Source organism: Hippichthys cyanospilos, chromosome 20, assembly GCF_059441005.1.
Source record: "Hippichthys cyanospilos isolate Australia breed blue-spotted pipefish chromosome 20, RoL_Hcya_1.0, whole genome shotgun sequence".
NCBI lineage: Eukaryota > Metazoa > Chordata > Actinopteri > Syngnathiformes > Syngnathidae > Hippichthys > Hippichthys cyanospilos.
Window position 1 is genome coordinate 9,170,058 of NC_142388.1, and position 26,059 is coordinate 9,196,116.

The following is a 26,059-nucleotide window of genomic DNA, read 5'->3' on the forward strand; positions in this document are numbered from 1 at the left end:
AGGATCAGGAGACCAAACGTTTTTGAGCCTGGTCAATTAACTTGTACGTCATAATTTTTCTCCATTGAAATTAATTGAAATGGCTGCAAACCCCCAAAAGTCCTCCGTTTTCAAAATTAAAACCAATTGTTTGAGAAATAGCAACAAATAGCGAAACAACATACAGTACTCATAACTGTATTTTACAACAGTATTTAACTCTATTCACAAATTCACTTGTATTAACTCATTCAATGCCAGAGACATATTTTCACGTTTTTTTAAGAGTTGGTCCCTGGCATTAGATGAGTGAATTGGATAAATAGTGAAGATTGGTGTCAATTTTTTTAAGAGCACATGAACCACTTACCCGCTCACATGAACTACAATATTTGCAAATACCTTTGAAAATATTTGTAAGCTAAATGTTAAAAACATAGCATTACTGTGAATGTGCATACCCTGTGGTATTCTGGGAAATAATTTAGTTTTTAGCATTTAGCCTACAAGTACATTTACACATACAGTATTTGTAAGCAAAATATGAAAAAGATAGCATTGTTGCACACGGGCTTCGTCTGTAGCATCATGAGGAAAAAAAATGTTATGTTTTTAGCATTTAGGCTACAAATATGGTTGTATGTATTTGGAAGCTAAATGCTAACAGCATTGTTGCACTTGTGCATACTGTATTGCATTATGGGGAATAAATTTTGTGTTTTTAGCACTTAGCATACAAATATGCTAGAATGCATTTGTAAGCTAAATGCTAACAGCGCTGTTGCACTTGTGCATACTGTGTTGCATTATGGCGATAAATACTGTGTTTTTTAGCATTTTAGCATTTAGGCTAAAAATTCGTATTTATACTAGTTAAACATCTTTAAAGACTGTGAGAGAACATTTGCGAATTGAAATTATTAGGCTTTGATTTGATTTATATATATATATATATATTTTTTTTTTTTTTTTTTAAGTAACAAACTTATTAACACTTACAGTGCTGTGCACATTTGTACAAAAGATCTCAAACAAAGGCATGCAATGTTTCGCAAAGGAGTCACCAATACAATTTGGCGGCAGGTTGCTTCATGTTCCAATTGATTTGCTCTTAATTGGAAAATAACAGCATTCAAGTCTTAGCGTCCCTATTTGAGAAGCGCCGACTTGGCTACCGAGGTCATTTGTTCTCTCCGAGTGGCAACAGGATCCACACTTATGTAATAAAGTACAAACAATCATTCAAATGGGTTTGTATCTTTCTGTCAAACCTGTTGTACTTGATGTACTGTACTTGTGCGCGCGGGCGCGTGCGTGTTTGTGTATACTGTACTGTATATAAGAACGGTCGCTGCAAAAGTGCCGGCAGCGGCGTCTGTGCGCCTCCCCTTACTTGAGGCCCCCTCTGTCTATTTCTGGCTCTGCGTCATGCCTGGGCTTTACTCCTGTGGCAAGAGGAGTGTTTCTCTAGGGCTCCCACTCACACACACGCACGCGCGCACACACACGCACACACACACGAAGCTTGTGAAGCACATGTAAACATAGCGAGAGAGTGAAGGTGGATGGATAGACAGCAGAGTGGATGAATGACTGCTCGATTTGGGGACAGGAAGTGAAACTGTGTGTGTGTTCGTATGACCTGAAGAAAAGACAGGAAGTGAGACAACAAGTTGCCGTGTCTGTTACCGTGGTGATGGAGGAAAACGAGAGAATTCTTTTGGGGTTTTCTATCCATATTAGGCCATTCCATATTGTGTGTGTCTGTGTTAATAAGTGTGGTGAGGTGGGAGGGGGGGGGGGGGGGGGGGGGGGTCCGCTGTTGTCGTGGTGACACAGCAGACATTATTGACAGTCTCCATTATTATAGCTCACACAAATGCACAGACACACAGACGCATGCACACTCGCTCACACACGCACTTTTGCGCGGACACGCACGCACAAGGCCAAGGCCCGAGCACACTTCACTGTCTGAGAATTTGTGAATGGAAAAATGCTTTAACACACTCGGCTCTCCAACGCGACTTCCTATGTGTGTGTCTGTCTGTGTTCTGCGTGCCTGTGTTGTGCATGCAAGTGTGACTGTGGTATTTGCGCATGGCATATACAGGTACAGTATGTGTGTGTGTGTGTTTGTTTGCTATTTGTGTTTGTGCATGTGTCCAAGTGTAGATGCGGTGTTTGTGTGTATCGTGTAAGTGTGCAGGCCTGTTTGCGTCTATGGTGTGTCTGTGTGGGTGTGCTTGTGATTGTCCACAGTGTACATGTGTTTGCGCACCCGCGTGTGGGTCAGTGTGTGCGCATGTGTGTACAATTGAGTGTTGGTGAATGTGTTTGTGTGGGTAAACTGCATGTTGGCATGTGTGTGTTTGTGTCTTAGTGCTTTTTGTGTAAAAGTATGTTTTTGTGTGTGCATGCATGAATGTGTTGTGAGTGAACCTGTGATGTGTTAGTATGGGTTTGTGTGTTTTTCTGCAGTGTGCATGTGTGTGTATTTGCGTGTCCATACAGTATTGTATGCAGTGTGTGTTTTGTGTCTAAGCACATTTGTTTGTGTGTGAGTCTGGATGTGCATGTGTTTGTGTGTCTGTCTGTGCTTTTGATCGTCCACTGAGTTTGTGTGCAAACGGAGATGTGTGCATGTCTGCCCGAGTGTGTGTTTGTGTGCAAGCATATGCATTAGTGCAAATCGCATATTTTTTGTGTGTTTGTGGGGTTTTTTTCTACATGCATGTGTCATTTTGAGCCTCTGTGTGTCTGCGTTTGTGCATATGTGTGTGTCCGCTTTTGAGTGTCCACTGAGTCCATGTGTGCAAGGGATAGTTTGTGTTTTTTGTCGTCATGTGTGTCATTGAGTGTGTTTGCGTGTGCAAGAATGGACATGTGTGGAAAAGTCATGTTTGTGTGTGTCAGTGTGTGTTTCTGACTACATGAGTCTATGCATATGTATTTTAGCTTCACCTTGACGTTACAAACTCGGATTAGTAGAGTGGTATCGGTACTTGGTATCGGTGACTTGTCAGTCTGAAAAAAAGTGCTCTCGAACATCACGATGACAAACATAAACTGGCATCATCTTGTTTTCTGCGCACACACACATGCACGCACACGCAAAGGGAACAGGTGGCGGCATCACCTTGACGTCCAGCTCTTGCGACACGCTGGTCCATCTCTCTTTCCCGGCAGGTAGAAAGCCATCACGCCATCTCGCCGTCTGTGCTGCCATCCGTGCCAGGACGGCGCACACGCACGCACGCACACACACGCTGGCCGCTTACAGGAAGTGTGAGGATACGACGGGTTGCGGTGGCCTGGCCCACAGCCTGATGAGGGATGGATTTAGCAGCGTCGCGTTCGAGCACTCAAGACGTGGAAACTTGACTGCGCTTTGCCAAACGCTTTTGCTTTCCCGCGCCCGCCTCATGTAAGACTAGATGAGTGTGTGTGTGAGCTTTGCTTTTTGCGTCATGGTGGGGACCACTTTACTTCTTGGGACCATTCTCCCTGACCCCACAAATTTAGAGTGTGGTTTTGAATTGGATTTTGGTTGAGCTTCGGGTTAGGCAATCTGTTGTGATGGTTAGTGGCTAGGAAATGCAATATGTCAGTTGAATGACCCCGCAATGATAGAAAACCCTGTGTGTAGACGTGCGCGAGTTTTACTGCCTTTGTGGGGACCTCTTGCACCATTTTGATGGACCCCACACTTTAGACTTTAGGTTTAAATTGTATTGGGGTTGAGGTTAGGGTTAAGTGTTAGGTGATCTGTTGTGGTGGTTTGGGACAAGGAAATGCATTATGTCAATGGGATGTTCCTACTACAATAAGAACCCCCCCCCCCTGTGTTTATCGTCTGGGTTTTTGCAACATGGTGGGGACCAAATCCCAGTTATATGTTTTTTTTAGGACCTCTTGCACTTGTGGGGACCATTTTTGTGGACCCCAAAAGGTCAGACTCCTTTTTGAGGATCAAGACTTGCTTTGGGAAATGCTTTATGTTAATGCGATGTCCCTGCTATGATAGAAAACCCTTTGTGTGTGCATGTGTGCCTTTGGTTTTTGTTACAAAGTGGGGATCATATCCTGCGTTGTACTGTCTTTGTGGGGACTATTTGTACATGTGGGGACCCCACAAAATCAGATCTTTTTGAGGCTCAAAACTTGCTTTCAGAAATGAGTTTTGAATTGGCTGAGGTTAAGTTAATGTTAGGATTAGGGGATAAAATAGCATTATGTCAATGGCATGTCCCCACTGTGATAGAAAATCCCCCATGTGGGTGCATGTTTGTGTGTGTGTGCGTGCGTGCGCGCGCACGCGCCGGTCCAGGGAGTGTCCACCGTGTGCGAGGTTGGAATGCGGCTCGTAAGTCACCTCTGATTTTCCACTCCCGCTGGGACACATCCCATTATCAGTTTTATATGAAACGAGGAAATTCCTCTGTGGTTTGTGCGGGCGTGTGTGTGTGAGAGCCAAAACTCAAGCGCCCCCCCACCCCCCTTCTCTCACCTCCCCCACCGGTGACCTACTTCTCAAAAACATTCGGAGTCCAAGAGCTCGAGCGTTTTGTTTCACTCCGAGGACGTTTTGTGCTTCTCGATGATGACGATGAAGAGATTTGTTGACCGTCGCCGTGGCGACGCATCATCACATTCTGTTCGCACGATGTCATCGTATTCAAAGCTGGTGTTAGCATTGCTAAGTTGATGCCAACGCATTACAAGAAATACTGAGGTCAAGAGGTCACCAAACTTCAGAAACTTTTTGTGTATTGTTTTTTTCAGGTTATTGTAATGTAAAGGGCTACACACAATCGGTTGTGTGTATTTGTGGATTGTTGTGTGCCTTTTTGCGCGCGAGTGCGTGGGCCAAGAAGCAGACTAGCAGGACGCGGACTAAATGGCGGTCTGGGCCGTCTGTATCGGCGTGGGCTGTGCAACGTGGATTTAGTGGGTGTGATAAAGTATGTGTGGCTCATAAACGCCGGCGAGAAACAGAGAGTGTGCCAAGAATGCTCCTTATAAAACCGCTTTTTTTTTTTTTTTTTTTTACACATTGATGCCCACGATGCACAACACTTGCTTGATAGGACTTAACTGAATGAATCCAACTCTTTATACTAAAGCAGGGCATCAATACAGGACAAAAAAAACAAAAAAAAACAATAAAAACACCATAATGACAAACAGTTGCCAGTAGGTGGCAGTATTGCATGGCTGTGAGGTCAGCACCTCTTGACACTTCAAAAAAATAACAACATGTATATAAGGGATAGAATTTTTTTCCAGACCGATATGAGAACTTTTGATATCTAGAATTTCCCCTGAACAACAATGGCATCATTTTAAAGAAATGCCCACCTGTTTCTGTACATTTTTCCATAAAATATACATAATATATGGCTACTATTTATTTTAAAAAGAACAACTAAACCTGAAAAGATGTTCGCTAAACATGTGCGTTTCACCATCTTAAAAAAAAAAAAAAAAATCAAAACTTCTGGCTCTAATGCAGATGTATATGTGGTAAGACGGCATTTGTTGTAGCAAGAAGTGAAAAAACATGTGTTGCAATTGTGACAAAAGATGCATAAATCTAAATATTTTGCAGATTTTCATATAACCTCCTGAGACCCAGCTCATTCATTTATGTCCATTTTTTTGTCTCCAATTTGTCCCAGCAAGAAACAGAACTGTGAATTGCCTCCCACCCAAACATGTGAGACATCATCGGAAATGCCGGGATGTCCTCTAGTGAGCATGTTAATACTTGGTAAGATATCGCTAATGAGTCAAAAGATAGAGACCAAATACTAATGTCCATTAGAGAGGACACAATGAAAAGGTTATTTATTGCAGCTGTGTGGACTGTCTGGATTGGGGATTACTGTTAATGCTTGTAGGTCATTTTTAATTAGGTAAATAGGTAAATTTACAGTTTACAAATTTACACAAGCTCCCCCAAAAAATAATATTAATCCCATGAGCGAATTTGAATGCAGCCACAGGCAAGAAAGGAAATTGAGTCAAACTTGCTGAATTTCAATCACAGCCACGCCATCATGGCTGCTTTCAAAACAGTAAAACTCTTCCAGGAGGTCACCTCCGACAGCAACACACACACACACACACACACACGCAAGCAAGTTGCTTTCAGCCGCTTGTTGTGCGCCAATGTTATGAAATGATTTACTTCCTGACATTTTTTTTTGACATCCATTCATCTCACTCTCATTCACTTCCATGCTCTGCCTGGCCAGCTCCGATGTATGTGTGTGTGTGCGTGCACGCGTGTGTGTGTGGCTACAGATGTTCAGCCGAGCTGGGCTTCTGAGCTGTCATCGTCTAAATTTACGACCCAAACGATCAAGAATTGCGTTAGTTTGACGCATAACGCCCAAAATACTCAATCAACCATTCGGAGGCCAATGTGTGTGTGTGTGAGTGTGTGTTTATGAGTGTGTGTGTAAAACTTCAGAGAGCTTGAACGATGAGCTGAATTTACGTTTACTTCCTGGAGGTTTCCCAATAAGTTTCCTTTTTTTTTACCATTTCACTTCAGCTTTGTGTCCACTACTTCTGTCCAAATGTAGCATTTTCATCTTTTTTTTTTTTTTTTTTTACTGTGGGCGTCCCAATACTTTTGATACTTTTCATACAAAAATCTGGTTGCCCAAACTCAAAAAAAAAAAAAAAAACATGTTTACTTTCAGTTAAGTTCCTGAATTCTTAGAATTCTTACTTTAAAGTCAGAATTTTGGCTTCTCAGAACTCTATATTTATTCAATATTACCATTTTTTTAATGAGAATTATGATTATCATCGGAATTATAAGAATAAAGTTTTATTGTCCCGAATCCTCTTCTGTCTTATCTGTCCCAAAACTCCGCCCCTCGTTTTTCACTTGAAAAAAAAGTACTTAACGATTACGTCCTAATACTTTTGTTCAAATGTTCTTTTCCTTTTCTGACACCATAACAGATGCTTGTCAAATTTATTAAAACTTCCTCCAATCCAGAGCTGTAAAACGCCTCACAAAATATGTGACTATGAGGTGTGTGTGTTTGTGTGTGTGTGTGCTTGCGCGTGTGCATGCGCGCGTGTGTATATGATGTTAATGCATTTCCCATCAGCTATCCTCCTTTTTACCAGAACGGCTGCGCTGACTCACGGACCAGTCAAAAGTTTGGCGGCCTTGCACAATAACTTTATAGGATGCTGACTCGGTCGTCATGGCGACGGTCGTCACCTGCCTCGTCGGCAGTCACCGCTTACCAGGCGCCGGACTTTTTGTACCTTTTTTGTACCCTTCGCGTGACATTGATGCATCGCGTGGGCGTTGGTACAGCTGATGCGGCTTCCCGCAATCAGATGATTACATTAGATGACCTTCAAGTTTTCTAATGTGTTATTGTCATGTGATTTTTTTTTTTATTTTGAGGGGGGGAGTAAAGTAGGGGAATTGATATAATGGGATACAACAGTTGTATCAAACTATAAGTTTTAAAGCTAAATGTATTTGGTCTTGACGAGGATTCAAAAAAATGTCTACTCATACTGGTATCGGTTTAAAAAAAAGTGGTATCGAACATCTTTGTATAATGAAGGCACAGGACTCCATTTCCCAGCATGCTTTGTATTCCTGGTGACAGTGGAAATATGCTTTGTAACAGATTGTGTGTGTGCGTGTGTGTCATCTCTCCATCTGCTGTCAAGAGGTCATCATCCGCGCGTGTGTGTGTGTGTGTGTGTGTGTGTGTGTGTGTGTGTGTGATCTTGCGTGTGTGTGAGTGTGTTTGACAGCATGTGTTTCCCATCTGGTTCCGCCCAATCCCTCAACTCTGACTTCATTCCGACCCGCTTCCTTTCTTTGCTCTCTTTCTCTCTTCATCGCCGTTCTCGTGAAGCGCCACGTGCGTTGGCGAGGCCTCGCGGGCGACCTGCAACACGACGCCACGACCCATGATGTCATGCCGCTGTCATCCCCAAGCTCCTTGTGTTGAAATTCTTTTCTCGGAATTCCTCCGCGGGCCTTCAATCTTGTCCGGATCATCTCGCTCGTCCAAATTCAAGGCCGCAACCATGAGCTCACTTCCTATTTTCCTCGGTGGAGAGGCGGGGCACACCCCGGAATGGTCGCCCGCCAGTCTCACGTTTCGATACGCTTCACGAAAGCTAACAAAAGAGCTAACGCTGAAATTGACAAAAAACATCATGATTACTGAAAGTGACATCACACTTGCTCACGGATAAGATAACAACCAATCATGGCTCGGTTTGCAAACGTCACTTGACCTAACTCTGAAAACACCAGAATAACTGTGATGTCATTTTCAGGCGACAGCAAATAGCAAAATGGCCGCACCCTGAGATGGATAAAAGCTGGTATTTTGCACTGGCCGTGTTTAGCCTATTGAAGGCCCGAAGAACAAATAATTGTTAAGAAAATTTCTTGGACTCCCCCTTTAAAAAAAAACTGATTTGATTCCAATTTGATTTGATTGCATTGGTGGAATATGACACCAGAGCCGTTTTTACTCTTCTCAGGTGGTGGCCATTTTGTTTTTGTAGTGCCGATTGCGATGGACTGAAAATAAAATCACCAGTAACGGCCAATCACAGCTCACTCGCTTTTCTAGATTCAGTCAGGTGACGCTCACAAACTGAGCCTTTAGCCACTATGATGTCATTTTTAGTCCCAACCGGTAGTCCGAAACAAAATGGCCGCCCCCTTAGAAGAATAGCGAAGGATGGATGGATTCCGCTGCTTAATTCATACTCCGCAATCACAATATTAATCAGAATGGCGTTTTTTCGACTAGAGGGGGCACATAGAACATATTAATGTTAAAAAAAAATTGTTACTTCCTCTTTAAGATAATCTTGAATTTCCCCCCGGGACAAAATGACCCTCATCTTCGTCTTTCTTTCAGTTTTTCTTCCACTGATAAATGATTGTAATATCATGATAATACTTCATCTTACATTTTTCATGACGATCGTTTCTTCCCGTGATGAAGTGCCGGGAATAACTTCAAGAAAGAACGTAACCTTTAGAACCAATCTTGATAATGGCAAGCTATCCGGCACGACGCCCTAGTGGTTGCACGTCAGCCTCTCAGGTTCCCTGTTCGAATCCCCCCTTGCGGCCTTTCCTCACGCTTCTCGGGAAGACTTACGGGGGCACTTGAAGGCATCGCGGGTGCCAATGGAGCACAGGGTTTAGCGCTGTGGTTCTTCCTGGCCAAAAATACGATCATGAATATTTGAGCGGTCCCATTAGAGCGCCAGGTCGTCTCATCAGGCCGGCCCCGTCCCACCTAATGGTCTTGTCGTCCCCGCGGGCCAACGGGCTAATTAAGATCCAAACAGGTTGAACAAGTTGCCACCGTTCATTAAGGCGCAACTCTGATGAATTAACGCTTAGCCGCTGGCGTGATTAATTCAAGGAAGCGGGAAGGTGAGGAATGGTCGCCAAAAAAGAAAGATTGATGGGCCCAAAAAAAGGGAATTTTAGGAGGCGCGGGAATAGAAAAGTCAAATGTGATTTAGTGACGTGGAAATGAAGAACAAAAAATAGTAAGTAAAAAAAAAAAAAAAAGGTTTGTACACTTTGAAAACAGTTGGATCAAAAATAACCCAATTATTGGTCAGAAAAGGATACGCCCAAAAATGGGTTCTTTTCGATAAGACAACTTTAAAAATGTGGGTTGTTTTTTTATAAAACAGTTCCAAAAATTGGGTTGTATTGATGGGGTTATTTCTACTTGCTCAAAAATACAGAATTATGGGTAAAAAAATCACCAACATCTTGGTCCATTTCATTGAAATTCATGAGTTGTTTTAAAAAGAATAATAATCAAAATTCTGAGGTTGTTTTGCATAAAATGAATCATGTTGGGGGTTGTTTTGCACAAAACAACCAGTCAGGTTGACACAAATAATGGGTCAGTACTTTTGGGGTTATTTTTGACCCAACAGTCCTTCCTAAAAAAATATTGTTTTGTACAAAACAAAATATGGGCTGTTTTTTAACCATCTCATTAAAAAAAAAAAAAAAGTTTCCTTTTTGACCCGTTTTGATGTTGGGTTATTTTTTACCCGTTTTTTTTTAGTCTGCTGCATTCATGAACCCTGGGAAGTTTGAGTTTCACGCCTTCAACCCCAGTTCCCACTCCAGGTGCAAATTTGACAGCTTGCTAGTCAATCCACCAGACACTCACGTTCACAACTAGCGGAAACAAATCCAAAGTGCAATATTTCCTGACTCCCATCATTATCAGAAAAGAAAAATATAGAAACAGGAAGTCAGACATACAGGAAGTGCAAATGCCACAAGTGTCACGTTAGCCAGGGAAAATTCAGGAGCATTTTTTTTAGGCACAAAGTGAACGAGAAAGGGATGATTTCCTTGAGGCCATCTATGCGCGCAAGACTTTTTACTTCGAGACGTTGGACACACACATGCATGCACACGCACAAACACACACAGACACACACCTCCTACCTACCTGCTGCTCGTCTGATGTGAGGGGAGGGAGTTATTTGCGTTGTGTGGGTGAGCAGGCAGCACTCAGCTGTGGATGTGTGTGTGTATGTTTTTGTGTACATGTGTAGACTTTAGTCTGTGTAGGCGGCAGGTGAATGACTACTGTCCCCAACACCCGGTATTTTTGCGCACGCACACGCACACACACACAAGTGGATGTGTGTGTTTGTACTTTCATTGGTGGAGGTGGCAGGTGAATGAGAACTGTCCACAACACCTGTTATATACAAGAACACACACACACTCACTCATCTGCGCACACGCTGCCTCAGAAAATTTTTCAGTCCATATTCTGGTTCTGGCTCTCTTAATTCAGGAGCACCAGCCTGTAATGTTGTGTGTTTGTAAAAAAAAAAAAATTCCAAGCATATAATGTGCATATATAGCCGTATATAGCTTTTGCATCAAGGGGGCGGAGCTTAGTGGGATAGCATATGACATCATCAATCCTGTGAGCGTGTCTGTATATGAGCTGTGGCCCACATCAGTTCCATTGTGTTGCCTCGCCGTCCTGTCGTATAGTAAGGCTACCATAAAAGAGGCGGAGCTTAATGAGCTAGCATCTGACATCATCAATTCTGCGTGAGTATCTGTTCATGAGCGGTAGCCCACAGCAGCTCCCTTGTATTGCATTTACATCCAGTGTTTTTGTAAGTCTACCGTAAAAAGGGCGGAGCCTAGTGACCTAGCATGTTAGCAAGTCTGCGTGAGTATCTGTTCATGAGCGGTGGCCCACAGCAGCGCCCATGTATTGCATTTACATCCAGTGTTTTTGTAAGTCTTCTTTGAAAGGGGCGGAGCCTAGTGACCTAGCATGTTTGCAAGTCTGCGTGAGTGTTCGTACACTAGCTGTGGCCCACAGCAGCTTCATTGTGTTTTCTTTAGCTGCTGTGTGTTTGCAGCTCATCCATAAAAGAGTCGGAGGCTAGTAAGTTAGCATGTTAGCAAGTCTGCGTGATTGTCCGAACATGAGCTGTGTCCCACTGCGGCTCCATTGTGTTGCCTTTAGGTCCTGCGGCTTAGTGAGTCTCCCATAAAATGTCTCTTGTGTTAAATCTCTGCGTGAAAGGTTCTGGAGCATTCCGTTCATCATGCTAATGTGACCTACATCTTTTTTTTTATTATTATTACGGGGAAGAACACTTCTGTGAGACGCCGGCAGGTCGGTTGGGCTGTGTGATGCAACGGTGGGCAACATGGCCTCCGGCGCCACTTCCTGTGAGGCCCCAGAAACATCCGAGCGAAGCGGGAAGGAAGTGAGGGGGTGTCTGAGGAAACCAGCGAGGGTACACATCAGCCCAACATGCACACAGACCCAAAAGTTAGCTAGCTAGCTATATATATATATATATATATATATATATATATATATATATATATATATATATATATATATATATATATATATATATATATATATATATATATATATATATATATATATTATAACATTTTGCAAAGGTGTTACTAGAACACCATTTAGCAATACAATATGTTCCATTTCATTTGCTCTTAATTTGAAAATAAACATTACATTCCCTATCATGACATTAAAAAGCTTGACAATTTGACCGAAACTTAAAATAAAGTCATACAACGTTTTACAGAGGAGTAACAAACAAGGAGTCGTTAAACAGTTTGAGTTGCTTAATAATCCAATCAATTTGCTCTTAATTTGAAAAGAAAAATACCCAGTTCTTGCCACGGCATCAAAAAGCAAGAAATCAGATTTGCTGATGCCCGCAAAAGGTCTGTTAAAGTCTCACGTACCCCGAGACCCCTTCTTACACCCCCAAGGGTACGCAAACCCCAATTTGAGAACCACTGGTTTCACAGATAGGACTAGCAGGTGCCATTTGGTCCTAGCTTCTTGTAACTTGTTCTTGCGAGTGGATTTTTGAGGAACAGAGATGTTTATAGATGTTTTTTTTTTTTTTAGGTTTCACAGACAAGCTAATTTTGTTTGCTTTTTGGACTCCAACCGGTCTTCTGGTCAAAGAGTCTATTGTTTTTCAGTTATTTTTAGTTTTTTCGTCACGTAATAATTTGTGACATTGCGGGAATGACATGAAGAAAAGCGTTCACCCCCACGGAGCCGGCTAAACATCTCGTGGTGTTTATAGCTGGAAAATCACAGCAGTCCTCATTTTTCTTGCTGCCCGAATGTGATGTCATTGGACGGCTGGGAGGCTCGCTCGCTGCTTCCCATCAGGCTCCTCCCACTTTTTTCTGCTCCTGACAATCATTTAAAGGGGCGCTTCTTTTTTTACAACCGTAACATTCTCCCCCGAATTAACAGAAAGAGCGCTCAGTGTCTTTCGAGGGTTCTGTGGCCAAAGGATTCGGTTCTGTCCAAAGTTTTTCATGAGAAAAGTCAAGAGATGTGGAACGTGGATGTAAAACAATTCATTGTAGCCTAAATAATTATACCCAATATTTGGTTCAATTTGATCAGACCTGCTGGATTATTTGTGCAAAGCAATACCAAAAGATGGATCCAGCTTTGAAAAAAAAAAAAAAAATTCTTCAGGAAAACCAGCAACTTTTTTATTTCTGGCTTGTCACTCAAAAATTGTGGTTATAAGTGACAAAGCACATGTCGAAAACTTAACAAAACCCAATCTTACGTTTTGAGTCACAATTTAGCAAAATGTTGTTTCGTGTTTCAATTACTTTGCTCTTAATTTGAAAATGTAATCTTCCTCTCCCAATGTTTTCCAAAGGGGTTCCTACCACACAAATTAACAAGTTGCTCCATGTTCCGATTCATTTGCTCTGAATTTGAAAAGAAAGCTGCACTGTTCCTGTCACAGCCTTAAAAAAGCATGAACCAATGGAGTACATGTACACATATTTTCTTAAAAGTGACCCATTGTTGGCTCTTCAGTGCACAAAGAGAAAGGTGAATGAACAAGAAGGGGGCAAGAATATACTTATTGCTTGATCTACTTGAGCTACAATTTAACAAAAAGTTGATTTGTGTTCCAATTAATTTGCTCTTAAATTGAAAAGAAAAATGCACTGTTCCAGTCATACGTGACTTTTGATATGCTGACGCCTGCAGGAAATCCTGTTGAAATTTCTCAAACCCAGAAGATGTAGATGGGTTTCAGAACCACTGATTCTAGAGGTTCCCCCTGAAATTTCACCTAAAAACGAGGGAAGCGTAACAAATAAGGACTCCTTATAGGGAGAAAGAGCGGAGAAAGATTTGCCGCTGCAGGGTGTTGAGACGCAAGAATGATTATGCAACAAGACACAAATGTGGCTTGTTTTCACTTAATAATGTTCCAGGCTTGGAATAACTTCCTGCTAACGCTGCGTGCATGTGTGTGCGATGTGTTGTGTGATTGTGTTCTTGCTGTTCTGCCAGCTTTGACTTCTCACTCACACACGCACGAGTTGCACTTTTCGTCGGAAACACAAAAGTGACACAGCACTTCAAACATTCCATGTTCGTGTCCATGTGGCGCGTGTGTGTATTATGTCGTGCGTGCGCCGCATCTGTCCGAGGAGTTTCCAGCTAGGAGAGCACCGCCGCGGTGGGGGTGGGCGGGCGGTCGGTCGGGGTCGGGGGGCGGGCGGGTGGGGGTGAGGTGAGGTGAGGTGAGGAGGAGAAAAACAGGCGTCCTGTTGGTGTAAATTGCCAGTGGAAAAGAGAAGGCAGTCATATTTTCCACAGAGCTGCTGGGCCAACCTTGAAACTATTACACTCGCTGTGTGTGTGCGTTTGTGTGTGTGTGTGTGCGTGCAGCTTCATTAGATTTTCCACAACAGTGTGCAAAATCTACCAGGAAGCATGATGGACACAGGAAAGGGTGCGCTTGTTTTGCGGACGTCGGCCGGACACGCTGCTTGTTGGGAAACACTCCCCTCTATTCAATGCTTTGTAGTGCCATGACAGTTTTCTTTTCAAATTGAGAGTAAGTTCATTGGAACATGAGCAAACTCTTAGTGCGAAATTGTCAAAAAGGGACTCCCATGCAAAACATTGTAAGTCTTTATATCGTTAAGTTTTATTCTAAGGCTTTGTAGTACCGTGACAGAGAAAGAGCAAATTAATTGGAGCAACCTATTTCTAAATTGTGCTATGAGGACACTTTTTCAAAAATATTGAATGACTTTTATGAAAGTTTTAATTTAATGTATTGCTTTGCAATGTCAGGGCAGTAAGAGTTGTTTGTTTTTTTTAATCAAGAGCAAATTAATTGGAACCTGCAGCAACTTATTGCTGCCTTTTGTAATGCAATGTGTGCTTTTATTTTACATTTTAAATAAATATTCATGCAGGAAAATTACTTTTTCTTTTCACTTATTGCTAAATAGTTTTATAGTGACTCCTTTGCAAAATGCATGCCTTTATTTTGTTAGGTTTTAATCTAATCTAAGGTTTTTATTGCCGCGACACGAACACCTTGATTTTCTTTTCAAATTGAGAGCAAATCCATTGGACCATGAAGCAACTTGTTGTTAGATTATCTTGCAGTGACTTTTTGCATTTTGTAATTTAATTTCTCCGAATCATTTTCGGGCTGCTATAAATCAGACGTTTTTATAATCACTTCTTCGATTGAGTCATCTCTTCTGCCCTCTGGTGGTCGGCTGACTACTGTTTGAGAAAATCCAAATTATTGAGATGGTGATCCCTATTACAAAGCGATAAATCGTGCATGATTCGCCGATGTTGCCAGAATGGAATGTATCTTTTGAAAGGGCTGACGCCTCGGAACATGCGTGGAGCCGAGCCAATTGTGCAACGGAAGCTTTTATAACAAGCGCTCGGCAACTATGACCTTGGCAGGCCCACTACTTCCTACTCCCACACACACACACACACACACACACACACACACGCACACACACACAGCTGCCTGTGCTGGCACCTCCCACACACACTCACATATATATTTGTCAAACAAAAATATCCAGCCGTGTAGTCCACTTCCTACCTGTGCCGTCTACAGTCCTCAGAAGTCCAGTGTGTGTGCTTGTGTGTTTATTTCAGGTTCAGATGAAGTTCATTCCATTCATCTGGCACCCACTCGTCTTTTTTTTTTCTTTTTGTTCTTGTTTTTCTTCTTCTCTGGTGCCATATGCATCTGCTTGTTGCGGCTCTCCTGTGGCACGCGTTTCCACGGCAATGCAGGCCTGATTGACAGCCGGGCAGTTGAAACAAAACATGGCTTGGTGTAACTTATAAATGACTTGGGAGGGGTGACTCAGATTCACACACACAATGTTATGCAATGTTTGGGGAATATTTCACATCATCACAGTGGTGAATCCTGATTACTCCAAAGATGGTCGCCCCACCCAAATATATATATATATATATATATATATATATATATATATATATATATATATATATATATATATACATATATATATATATATATATATATCAGTGTTTTGTGGCTGAGTTTATATTGAAGTGGTGTAAATCTCTAAAACCTTCGACCTCTCACCACTAATTGTTTCTGCAGTCCTGAGTGTAAGCAGACAAAATAAAACCTAAAAGAAAAGATTTTCTTCTATAATAAAATCCAAATGTATAATTTTGCAAGACACTCTATTTTGCAAATGTGCGGCCATTAAAAAAGCTCATTTGGCCGATTGGAGGTCCAGCCGGCGCCGTAATGATGAGCGCCTTTTTTTCTTTTTTTTTTTTTTGTTCTTGTAAAATTCTGCCCCTTTTCTCTAGAGATATGACCTCATCTCATAATATTTGGACTTTTTTTAATGGAAAGAACTGAACTGTTATTCCGGTAATATTCAGCTTTTTTTTTTTCATAGAATCATCAAATGGGACAAAGTTTGAAATGACTTCACTTTTCTATTGAGATAGTGTGCCACATGATCGTTAATGTCACACACGCGCATGCACACAAACTGGAACCTCAAGTGGAACAATAAGTGTTTCCCAGTTGGTGCCAACGAAAACCAAGCCAGGACATGGTGCCAGCCTCCCTCCGTCACCCCCCTCCCTACCCTCCCGCTGACTCGTGCCCCCCCCCCCCCCCCCCCCCTTCATAGTTGTCTAAAGAAGTTAATCAGTGAATGGAAAGCATTAGTAACGCCTTTTAATCATTTAAACGCTGTCTGACCGCACAAAGTACGACAACACACTCTGAAACACGAACCCCGCTTTTGTGCGTGTGTGTCACATGAAGCTTATCCTGATTGGTCCATTTAGGAGTTCATTAACTTCCCTTCTTTGTTCTCACTTGTGAACGGCGGCGGGCCTGGTTTTTGTAGCTGGGCAATCAGCCGATTCCATCACCATTTAATAGCGCAACTACCATGACGAAATGATACAAAACACAACATAAGTGCATAAACAAAACACAGGCGAGCAAATACCAATACCAGATATTGGTAACAGTCTGATACAAGCCAGATTTTAAGGTATCGGGTAGTTTTGGAGGCTGCCGATATCAGTCGCCGATACTCAAGGGAAGAAAAACCTGGAAGGATTTTTGATACCCCTTTTTACTAGTTTGACTACTCAACTGGATTAGTCACCAATACCAATACCACTAATGTTTTTCATTCACAAAAATTACCTGAAAAAATATGACAAATTTAAAGAAAGATTTTTTTATTAAATTGATGGCAACGTTCTAATCTTCTCATTTCTAATTTCTACTAGACTGGCCTATCTTAGTATGAGCTAACATCACAAGATTTGACACTTTGAAATAGGTCCAGTTATTGTTACAATACTATTCAATACTAAGCATCGATACCCGTCAACCTCTAAACACTAGTTCTCTGACGCTTGGTCCAGATTTTAGCCCTCAGCCTGCAAGAGGGACACCACTGACGATAATTAGTGATGTGCACATGCCAAAAGGAACTATCGGTCCAATGTCTGCATAATTTAAACACATCTGGTCTTCGGCAGGATGCCGATACCAGCCACCAATACTTAAGGCACAAAAATAACAATCTGATGCGGTACAGGTCCTCCTCGGCAGTAGGTGGCACTAGACTGCAGTAGTTTGACACATATGTGTCAAAGAAATGTCTGTCTGTTTTCATTATGTTAAATGAAATCGTACTTACAGTAAGTACTCGATTAATAATAGATACTGTAAAAGTATTTACATATTTTTCTTTTTTGTCTGTGGAATTCCACACACTCTCATTTTAAAAATAAGCCACAGCACACACGTACATGCGATAAGATAAGACAGGAAGCAGATTTGCAAAGACAGGAAATAGATTTGCAAAGACGACTATCATTTATCTTTCTTTCTGATAGCGAGCCACTGGTTTCGTGTGCGTTTTCACGTGCTAGCGTGAGACGAGCGCGACGTGACTTCCTGCCGCGCGTCAAACGCGCTAATCACGAAACAGATGGCTCGCAAAACTGACTTTGATTGACAACAAGAGACGATATCAGTCAATTGAGCAACGTCTTCAACGTCATGTCTCGAAATAAGCACAGTTTAGCTAGGTAAAATTAGCATTTTGCACCTCCCAGCAGCTAGCTTTTGCTGGATACTAAACAAAACTGCCTCAAAGTCAGTCATCACCTGCATTAATTAATCAATTAAGCAACAGTATTATTTTGACGGAAAGAGAAGTAATGCTAATTGCTAAGCTAACCTAAGAGCGAGATAGCTAGCATAATTCTTATCCGAACTTAAAGAACTTAAAAAAGATAATTAGAAAACAATTTATATTAAACCAAAAATATACTGTAAATGAAAAACAGAATTAACCTAAAAGAACAACCAAAAAACAACCTTTACTTCGCAAATTTCACTTGCTGCGGGTATTTTTTGGAACGTATCCCCTTTTTTTAAAACGACAAAAGAATATGTATAATATAATATTAATAATTTTAATTAAAAAAAATAATAAAAGCCGTAATGTTATACAGTATATGTAAAAAAAATAATAATAATAATAATAATGTCAGCACTAGCAATACTATGTAAAGCTTTTTTTGTATTTTTAAAAAAAAAGTATTGTTAGGATTTGGCGTGGGCCGTTGAAATGTGGACGGCGGGTGGCAAATGACCCGCGGTCCATAAAAAACTCAAAGCTCCCTCTGTAAAGTCGCTCATCTGCTGGAATTTGCAAAAAGAGGAAGCGTCTAAAAATAGCACTTAGTTACACCTGCTGATTTGCACTTTGTACGTTTTTGTGTAACACATCCTTTATCTGTGCTATCAAAATATGTTCTGCGGCGTCAGCTTTCTCTTCTGTTTGTGTGCGTGGGAGAGATGCACCCCAAAGGGGGGGAAGCGCTAAAGAAGATGCTGATCGGTGCTCTTTAACTTCTTTGGACACCCACACACCCACGGCCTCAACGATACTCCCGCGTCACTTCCTCTGAGCTATTTTTATCGGCCTTTGTGTCTTTTTAGGAACAGCGTGGGTATGCTGTGCTCTATGAGTCACAGAGGGGAGGGAGGGTGGCCAAGTGGCGGAACAAGCAAAAGCACTCATGCTTGCGAAATTAAAAAAAAAAAAAAAAAAATCCAAATAAGCCAAAGCCAGACGCTCAGGTTGGCAAATTACATTGCGAGGCTCGTATGACGCGTGAAACTCATCAAGTTGCTTTTGTTGTCTTGCAGGTGTGACGGAGCGTAAAAAGGCGCAGGCGTGGATCCTCAGCGACAAACACTTTGAAAAGTTAGTATTGATCATGCTTGTCTCAAATTGTTGGGGGGAAAAATTGTGCCACAAGAGGGCGCTACATGCATTTTTATTTTTCACAATTTTTTAGTTCTCCTTTTTCATTTTTCTGCAGGTATCAGCTAATCTAATTTTTTGCACGAAAATGGCATTTTTCTTTTCAAATTAAGAGCAAAGTGATTGGAAAACGAAGCCTAAGCAGCATTGTATAACCAGGACTCCATTTCCTTTATTTTGTTAGATTTTAATCTAGGTCTAATTGAATGCTTTTTAAGGCTGACAAAGGACATCCTTATTTTCAAATTTAGAGTCAATGAATTGGAACTTGAAGCAACTTTTGACAAAATTAGTGATTCCTTTGCAAATTGTTGTAAGTCTTTGTTATGATTGAATTTATTTTAATTCTGTGACAGGAACACTATATTGTCTCCTTTTTTTAAAAAAAGAGCGACTCCTTTATAAGCTTTTGAATGCCTTTATTTTGTTAAGTTTCATGCAAATGCGCATCGTCATTAGTGACGCATTTTCGAGAAGAAAAACAGATGATTTTTAATTTTCTAGAGTTGCTGAACAAAATATGCCAAGAGATGCCACAAGATGATGCCTAAACGCGACTTTTATATTTTTCAAAGATTTGGTGTCATGGTCCTGTGTGAATAGTGAATAGCGGGGGTTTCATGTAGAATATTTCAAAAAGGAAGCTACACGCTTTTTCACACGTCTTTTTTTGTGTGTATCCCCCCAGATCAGCCACAGAGATGTTCGTCTTCAAATGACTTGGAAACGAAATAATGCAGACAGAATGGGAAGAGACGTCTGATGTTTTCTTCTGAAGTAAAATTTTTTTCTTCAAACTTCCCGCTCCAATTTTTCTGCAATGGCCGCCATCAAATGTCGGGTTAACATGGCCGACAGCATCGGGACTCTGTGAGCCTCCGGGAGTCGCGTGCTCGTTCGCCCTCCTCCTTCTCCTGCCCCCTTTTCCCGCGTCTCACAAATGGAAACCGGCGAGTCTGCGGCCGGTGGCGGCAACACCAGGCAGCAATGCCCAAATAAGGACGCGAACAAAGAGAAGATGCCTCTGCAAAGGAAGTGGGCGTCGGAGCCCTCCGCCACCGCCAAGCGAGGCACTTTTGCCGATCCGGCGGCGAGACAACGAGAAAGTTTGCCGTGCGGCGCCAACGTGGCGACGGCGCCGCAACACAGCTACCCCATCCCCGGGAATTCCGGGAAGCTGCTATCTGGACCTTCGTCCGTCGGGGCAATAGGAGGCCCGCCGCCGTCCCACGACCCCCATGGGTCCTTGGCTCAGGGTTTCCCGGGGGGATACGCCTACCAGCTGGGACAACCGTACCCTCAGCACCCGCACACTGAACGCTTCCACTCGGGAGCCAAACCCCAACCAGGACTAGAGGCGCACGCCTGGCCCTTTGCCGGACAGTTGGCGTCTGACGAACTGTACCCCGTGGGACACCCGGGACACACTCACTCCCACGGAGTCGGGTCGAGGACGGGGAGATTTCCCCGGCAAAAGTCTCCGAGTTTACCCAGCTCTTTCGTGGCGTATTCCCAGACGGGTCCTGACCCAGGAGACGAGGGTTACGGCAAAAAGGAGCAAAAACCCAAAAAGCCCGGAAAGTACATTTGTTACTACTGCGGCCGGGCCTGCGCCAAGCCCAGCGTCCTGAAGAAGCACATCCGCTCCCACACGGGCGAGAGGCCGTACCCTTGCGTGCCCTGCGGCTTTTCCTTCAAAACCAAGAGCAACCTATACAAGCATCGCAAGTCCCACGCTCACGCTATCAAGGCCGGGCTGGTGCCCTTCTCGGACCTGGCCGCTTCCCGCGGCGGCGAAACGGATCAGGCCTCCCCCGGGGGCGAAGCCGAGGTCCACTCCGATGGCGAGCAGAGCACCGACACGGATGAGGAAGGAGTGGAAGGAGCCACCATCCTGACGGACAAAGATGGATCCATCGCGCAGATCTCCTTTGAAGCGGACAAGAGTCCAGGTGATTCGGACTATTTAATCTTTGCAAATTTTCAATCGTCCAAATCATGGTAATCCACAAAGATGGAAGGAAAGCAAGCATTTTTTGTAGAAAATGTCTCATCTTTAAACCAAAAGCCCTGTTCAATCTTAATTCCATATGAAAGGACATATGAAAGGACATGAGAAGACTACGAGTTAGAGTAGGCCACTTTGTGATAAGGGAGACCTTCTTCCACTTCCGGCAGAATAAGGCTCCACAGCTGCGTACTCCATCTTTCTGACATACAGTAAATAGTCTAACAAATATCATACAGTTTTCCTGTAATTACTATTCCCATAGCGAGCATCAAAGATAAAATGACCGAGAAACCTTTCCAATATTTATTTAGCGCATTACGTTCTGCCGCACAAAGATCCTCGAACAGTATTGATGATCTTCGATCACATTTTCAAATATGACATAAATGACCTTATGCCTATCTGTCACTCTGTAGGTGGTGCAGAACCAGCGTATGCTGACTCGGCTGAAGAGCTGCCCGTGAGCTCCATCAAAGTGCCTATCTTGATTGTTCCCAAGTCCAGAGGGACGGAGTGTCCGCCCTTTCAGGACATAAAAAGTTCCCACCACATGATGACGTCGTTGGCCGGGAGAAGAGGGCGTTCGCTCGACGACGCCCCGACAGTCAAACCGCGTTTGGCTCTGAGACTGAATGACAAGAAAGGCCTGGATTTGGACGGTTCTGCAACGCAGTCACTGAACCATCTCAGTCCTCACAGCAAAGGCAGCACAGACTCGGGCTACTTTTCTCGCTCTGAGAGTGCAGAGCAGCAAATCAGCCCTCCAAACGCGAATGTTAAAACATATGAGGAGATCATGTTTGGTCGCACTTGGTACTACCGACCCAACTCCAGATCTAGGCAGTTTGTTACAGTAGCAAATATCTCAGAGGATCATATCTGTTTACGGGGAGATGTAGGAATGCCAAGAGACCCCAAACTTTATCCGACCGGGCCCAGCCAGAGCAGCCCGGGACTTCTGGAACCTCCATCAGATTCGGGGCCTCTTATCAGGAGCAACTCCATGCCAACCTCTCCCCCGAACCTCAGTGTCCCCCCGGGAATCCGGGGCAGCCATTCCTTTGATGAGATGATAACATCTGACGATGTTTTTTACCAGCCGGGACTTCGTCGACTCCAAAGACAGGCGGCTATCGAACTTTTAGCCCATGAAGCCCACACGGGAGAAACTGAGAGCACGGGATTCGCGGCCAAGAATTTTACTTCATCTCTCGCTAAGAAGCACAGTGAACGCACTTCAGGAGCTGCAGATCCTCTTGCCTACAGCCCGTACGGTACGAAGGTTAGCATGTCAGAAATAGCCACCAGAAAAAGGCGGAAGGAGAAAAGCGTTGGTGACGAGGAGGACAGCCCTGATCAATGTGACAGTAGCTGCAGTGGTTCAGTAGAGATGGCGGGTGACTATGTTAGTTTGGATGGGTCCAGAGGCACCCCGACAGGGAAAGGTTCTCTTCAGAGTGCTCACAGCCAATCAGACAGCTTTGATACCTGTGCGAGCATGTGCTCTGAGGACATAGCTCTGTTTACAGATTCAGAATGCAGGAAAGCAGTCGGAAACGTCATATCGGTCATCCAGCACACCAACTCCCTCAGCCGGCCAAATTCCTTTGAGAAGTCCGAGTCATTCGAGCAGGCGGGTTATCATCCTTCGGCCCCGTCCAGCCAGTACTCGGAACAGTCCGACTCGGATATCTTTGAAGATGCTTTGAGTCCAGAGTCGGCGCTGCTGAGAACCGAGAACATGGATCAGCAGCCGCAGAGCGACAGTGACTTGACTTCCCTCTCGTCTTCATCCACAGCAGCTTCACCCGGCCAACCTTATCACATCCCGCACAAGCTGGTTCGCCAGCCCAATATCCAAGTTCCGGAGATCAGGGTAACGGACGAAAAAGACACGGAGGCTCCGGTGGCCAAGGAGTTGGAGAAACATCCGACGCACGTGGAGGAGTTCCAGCTGCCGCAGAGGAGTGACACGCTCTCCCAGATGCCCTCCGAGAAACTACCGCCCAAGAAGAAGAGGCTGCGACTTGCAGACATGGAGCATTCGTCTGGAGAGTCCAGTTTTGAGTCCACCTGCACCAGCCTGTCTCGCAGCCCGAGTCAAGAGAGCAATCTGTCGCATTCCTCTTCCTTCTCCATGTCCTTTGACAGAGACGAAGGCCTCAAGGCAGTATCACCCACTAAACAGGTGTCGCATCTTTTAGTCTATGAGTCCAAGATTATCCAAAGCTGCTTTTTAACACTTGTTCTTGTCCTGAACCCTTAGGAGGACCAAGGTGTGGGTGGAGGAGCTAAACCATCTGAGTTTCTGACGGTACCAGGTAGTGGCCATTCCAGCCACATGCAGCAGAGGGAGATGAGGAGGTCATCATCGGAACAAGCGCCGTACACGCTTCCGTCAGAGGTGCCGGAAATGCGCAGCAAGTCCTTCGACTACGGGAGCTTATCGTCATCCAGGCAGGGAGAGCTCTACACCAGCGCCTCTGCAATGAAGGAGCGCCGCCGTGGATTTCTTGTCCGACAGGTAGCCGAAAATGCCGTTCTTGTTGCAGGAGCTCGACCCACGAGAAAAGTTCCTTGCTTGACCTAGGTCGTCAGTTAGTCTGCGTGTATGTTTAACTGCAGGTTGTTGTGGCACATTTGAGTGTTCTAATTTTGAATTGTTGACGGTGGTTCAGGCCTCCCTGAGTGTCTATCCAGAGGCGGTAGTCCAAGAACCAGGTGGATCTGAGCTGTCAATCAAACAGGAAAGTGTGGAGCAAGGAGTCTGGCTTGGCCTGACAGGACCTTCGCAAAAAAGCATCAACGTTGCCAGCAGATCCCAAAGAGCGGGCAATACCGTTGGCGGTAAGCTTTAAGAAATGTTGTTCAACCGTAGCAATGTGGGAGTAGATCCCATGTGCAAGTTCTGAGTAAAGCTCATATCTTAACCTCATCTGACTGTCAAATGTTTGTCATATGAATACCTTGTTCCATTCCCTTCAGTTGTAGGAGCTCACCAGCAGCATATTCTCCAACAAAGTATCAGTGAGGATAGTCTGCAGGATGAACCTCATTACGGAAGGTAAGAGCATCCCAGACAGACTGCTTGTTCGATTAAAACTGCTATTCTTGTTGAAAAAAGATATCTTCTTTGGATCAGGTCTCAGAAGCAGCGACTCCAGACCCAGGGCTCCTCTTCTGAAGGAGAACACTCAGGTCACGATGTAAACAGGGAAGCCGTCCAACAGCATCCGAGCGCCCCTACGTTCCTTTCTTATCAGCAGTCACCTCTGTTCTGGAGTCAGGAGGTCAACCAGGCTTCGAGACAACGGCTTACCCTACAGGCCCAGCAGCAACTCCAGAAGCTCAACATCCGATCTCCGAATAGTTTGTCTGTGAAAACAGCTCTGCACAAACAGCTGCTCCAAGATCAGGCGCCACACAATGGAAAATCAGACAATTGTAGTTCTCTGATCAACCCTGGTGTATTCCAAAAGCAAAATCTAGCCTCTCTCCCATCTAAGCCAATGTCAAATAGTACTGCTGGGCCACTGCATCAGATCCAACCAATCTTTGCTAGCCAGAATTTGGCTTCCTACAACTCTCTACCTTTAATGGTTCCTGTGCGCATCCAAACCCACGTGCCATCATATGGTAGTGTGATGTATACCAGTGTTAGCCAGCTAGTGGCGCAGGGCCAGAGGAGAGGCTTAGTCGGACAAAGCAGAGGCAATATCAGCGACCTATCCTCATCTGACGTCGCTGCGAGTGTCAGCGAAACACCTGAAAGCCTTGGAGGAGGTCCAAGTGGAGCAGGATTCAACCTATCACACTTCTTGGGACAGACGGACGGCACGTTGTTGCGCTCCCCGCACTGGAAGTCTTCAGCTTACGGCCCAAACACCGGAATTCCTCTCTCGCTTACTTCGGGTACCATATCCACAACGGATGCCTCGGGGTCCGGCACCGGAGGCGGCAAGAGGATGCTTTCCCCCACCAGTTCCTTAGAGCGCTTCATCGAGACCAAGCAACAGAAGAGGGTCAAGGAGGAAAGGATGTTTGGGCAGATGATGAAGGAATTGAGCGCCGTGGAGCTGAGCGGCACCGACGGCAGCAAGAAGCTCGATGCGGTACCCGGTTCCGACGATTGTGAGAGGATGTCCTCCTCCCCTCCCCCGGGAGACTTCCCCACTCCCGGCAATATCGCAATTCCCGTCCGATCTTCGGCCCGCCACGGGCCCGATGTCCCCCGGCAGGAAAGCTTCACTCCTCCTCTCCAAATCGTCACGGATTCCTCACCTGTGTCATGTGGCCGAGATTCCCCCGAGGAGCTCGATGTGGATGAGTCCCGGGCCAGCCCCCAGTCCATGATATCCACCAACGATGCGGAAGATGCCACCGAGCAGCCCGCGGCCAGTCAAGTGCCAGCGAACGTGCTGGTTCAGTTTGCCGCCCGCCAAAGTCCGGGACTTTCCAGAGCAACTGGACAGACTCTGCTGCTCACCGATGTGTCCAATACCCAGCACTTTTTCCAGTTCCCCAGCCTGCGCACCAACAGCAGGGTCAGCTGGTGTTTCCTCAACTACACCAAACCCAACAGCACTCAGGCCGACCCACGGAGTTCCATCTACAGTTCCTGGTGCGTCAGCGCCTACAACCCCAACCCTTTCAACCTCAGCACCAAGGCTGCGCTGGCCTTGCTGAGGTCCAAACAGCGGAGGAACACCGACCTTCTTTACGCCACGGCCGCCATGGCGCCACAAAGTTCAGGGAAACTGGTTTCCTCCATCGCTTGGAAGCTCAGGTTTGATCAGGTATGCTTCACCTAC

General features: G+C 44.4%; 1 protein-coding gene across 2 annotated transcripts in view; it reads left to right on the top strand.

Moving 5' to 3' along the window:
• Positions 1 to 26,059, top strand: part of hivep2a (HIVEP zinc finger 2a) — a 46,535-nt gene that overhangs the window by 15,343 nt on the left and 5,133 nt on the right. Inside the window, exons 3-9 of one of the 2 annotated variants that reach the window (XM_088403352.1) lie at positions 19,120 to 19,177; positions 19,926 to 21,189; positions 21,665 to 23,436; positions 23,515 to 23,772; positions 23,927 to 24,095; positions 24,234 to 24,312; positions 24,391 to 26,044. In XM_088403352.1, the coding sequence (XP_088259478.1) occupies positions 20,178 to 21,189; positions 21,665 to 23,436; positions 23,515 to 23,772; positions 23,927 to 24,095; positions 24,234 to 24,312; positions 24,391 to 26,044 (4,944 nt within the window). In that variant the 5' untranslated portion in view covers positions 19,120 to 19,177; positions 19,926 to 20,177. Of the gene's footprint in view, positions 1 to 19,119; positions 19,178 to 19,790; positions 21,190 to 21,664; positions 23,437 to 23,514; positions 23,773 to 23,926; positions 24,096 to 24,233; positions 24,313 to 24,390; positions 26,045 to 26,059 lie in introns of those variants that run through there. The other variant, XM_088403353.1, reaches the window with a different exon arrangement.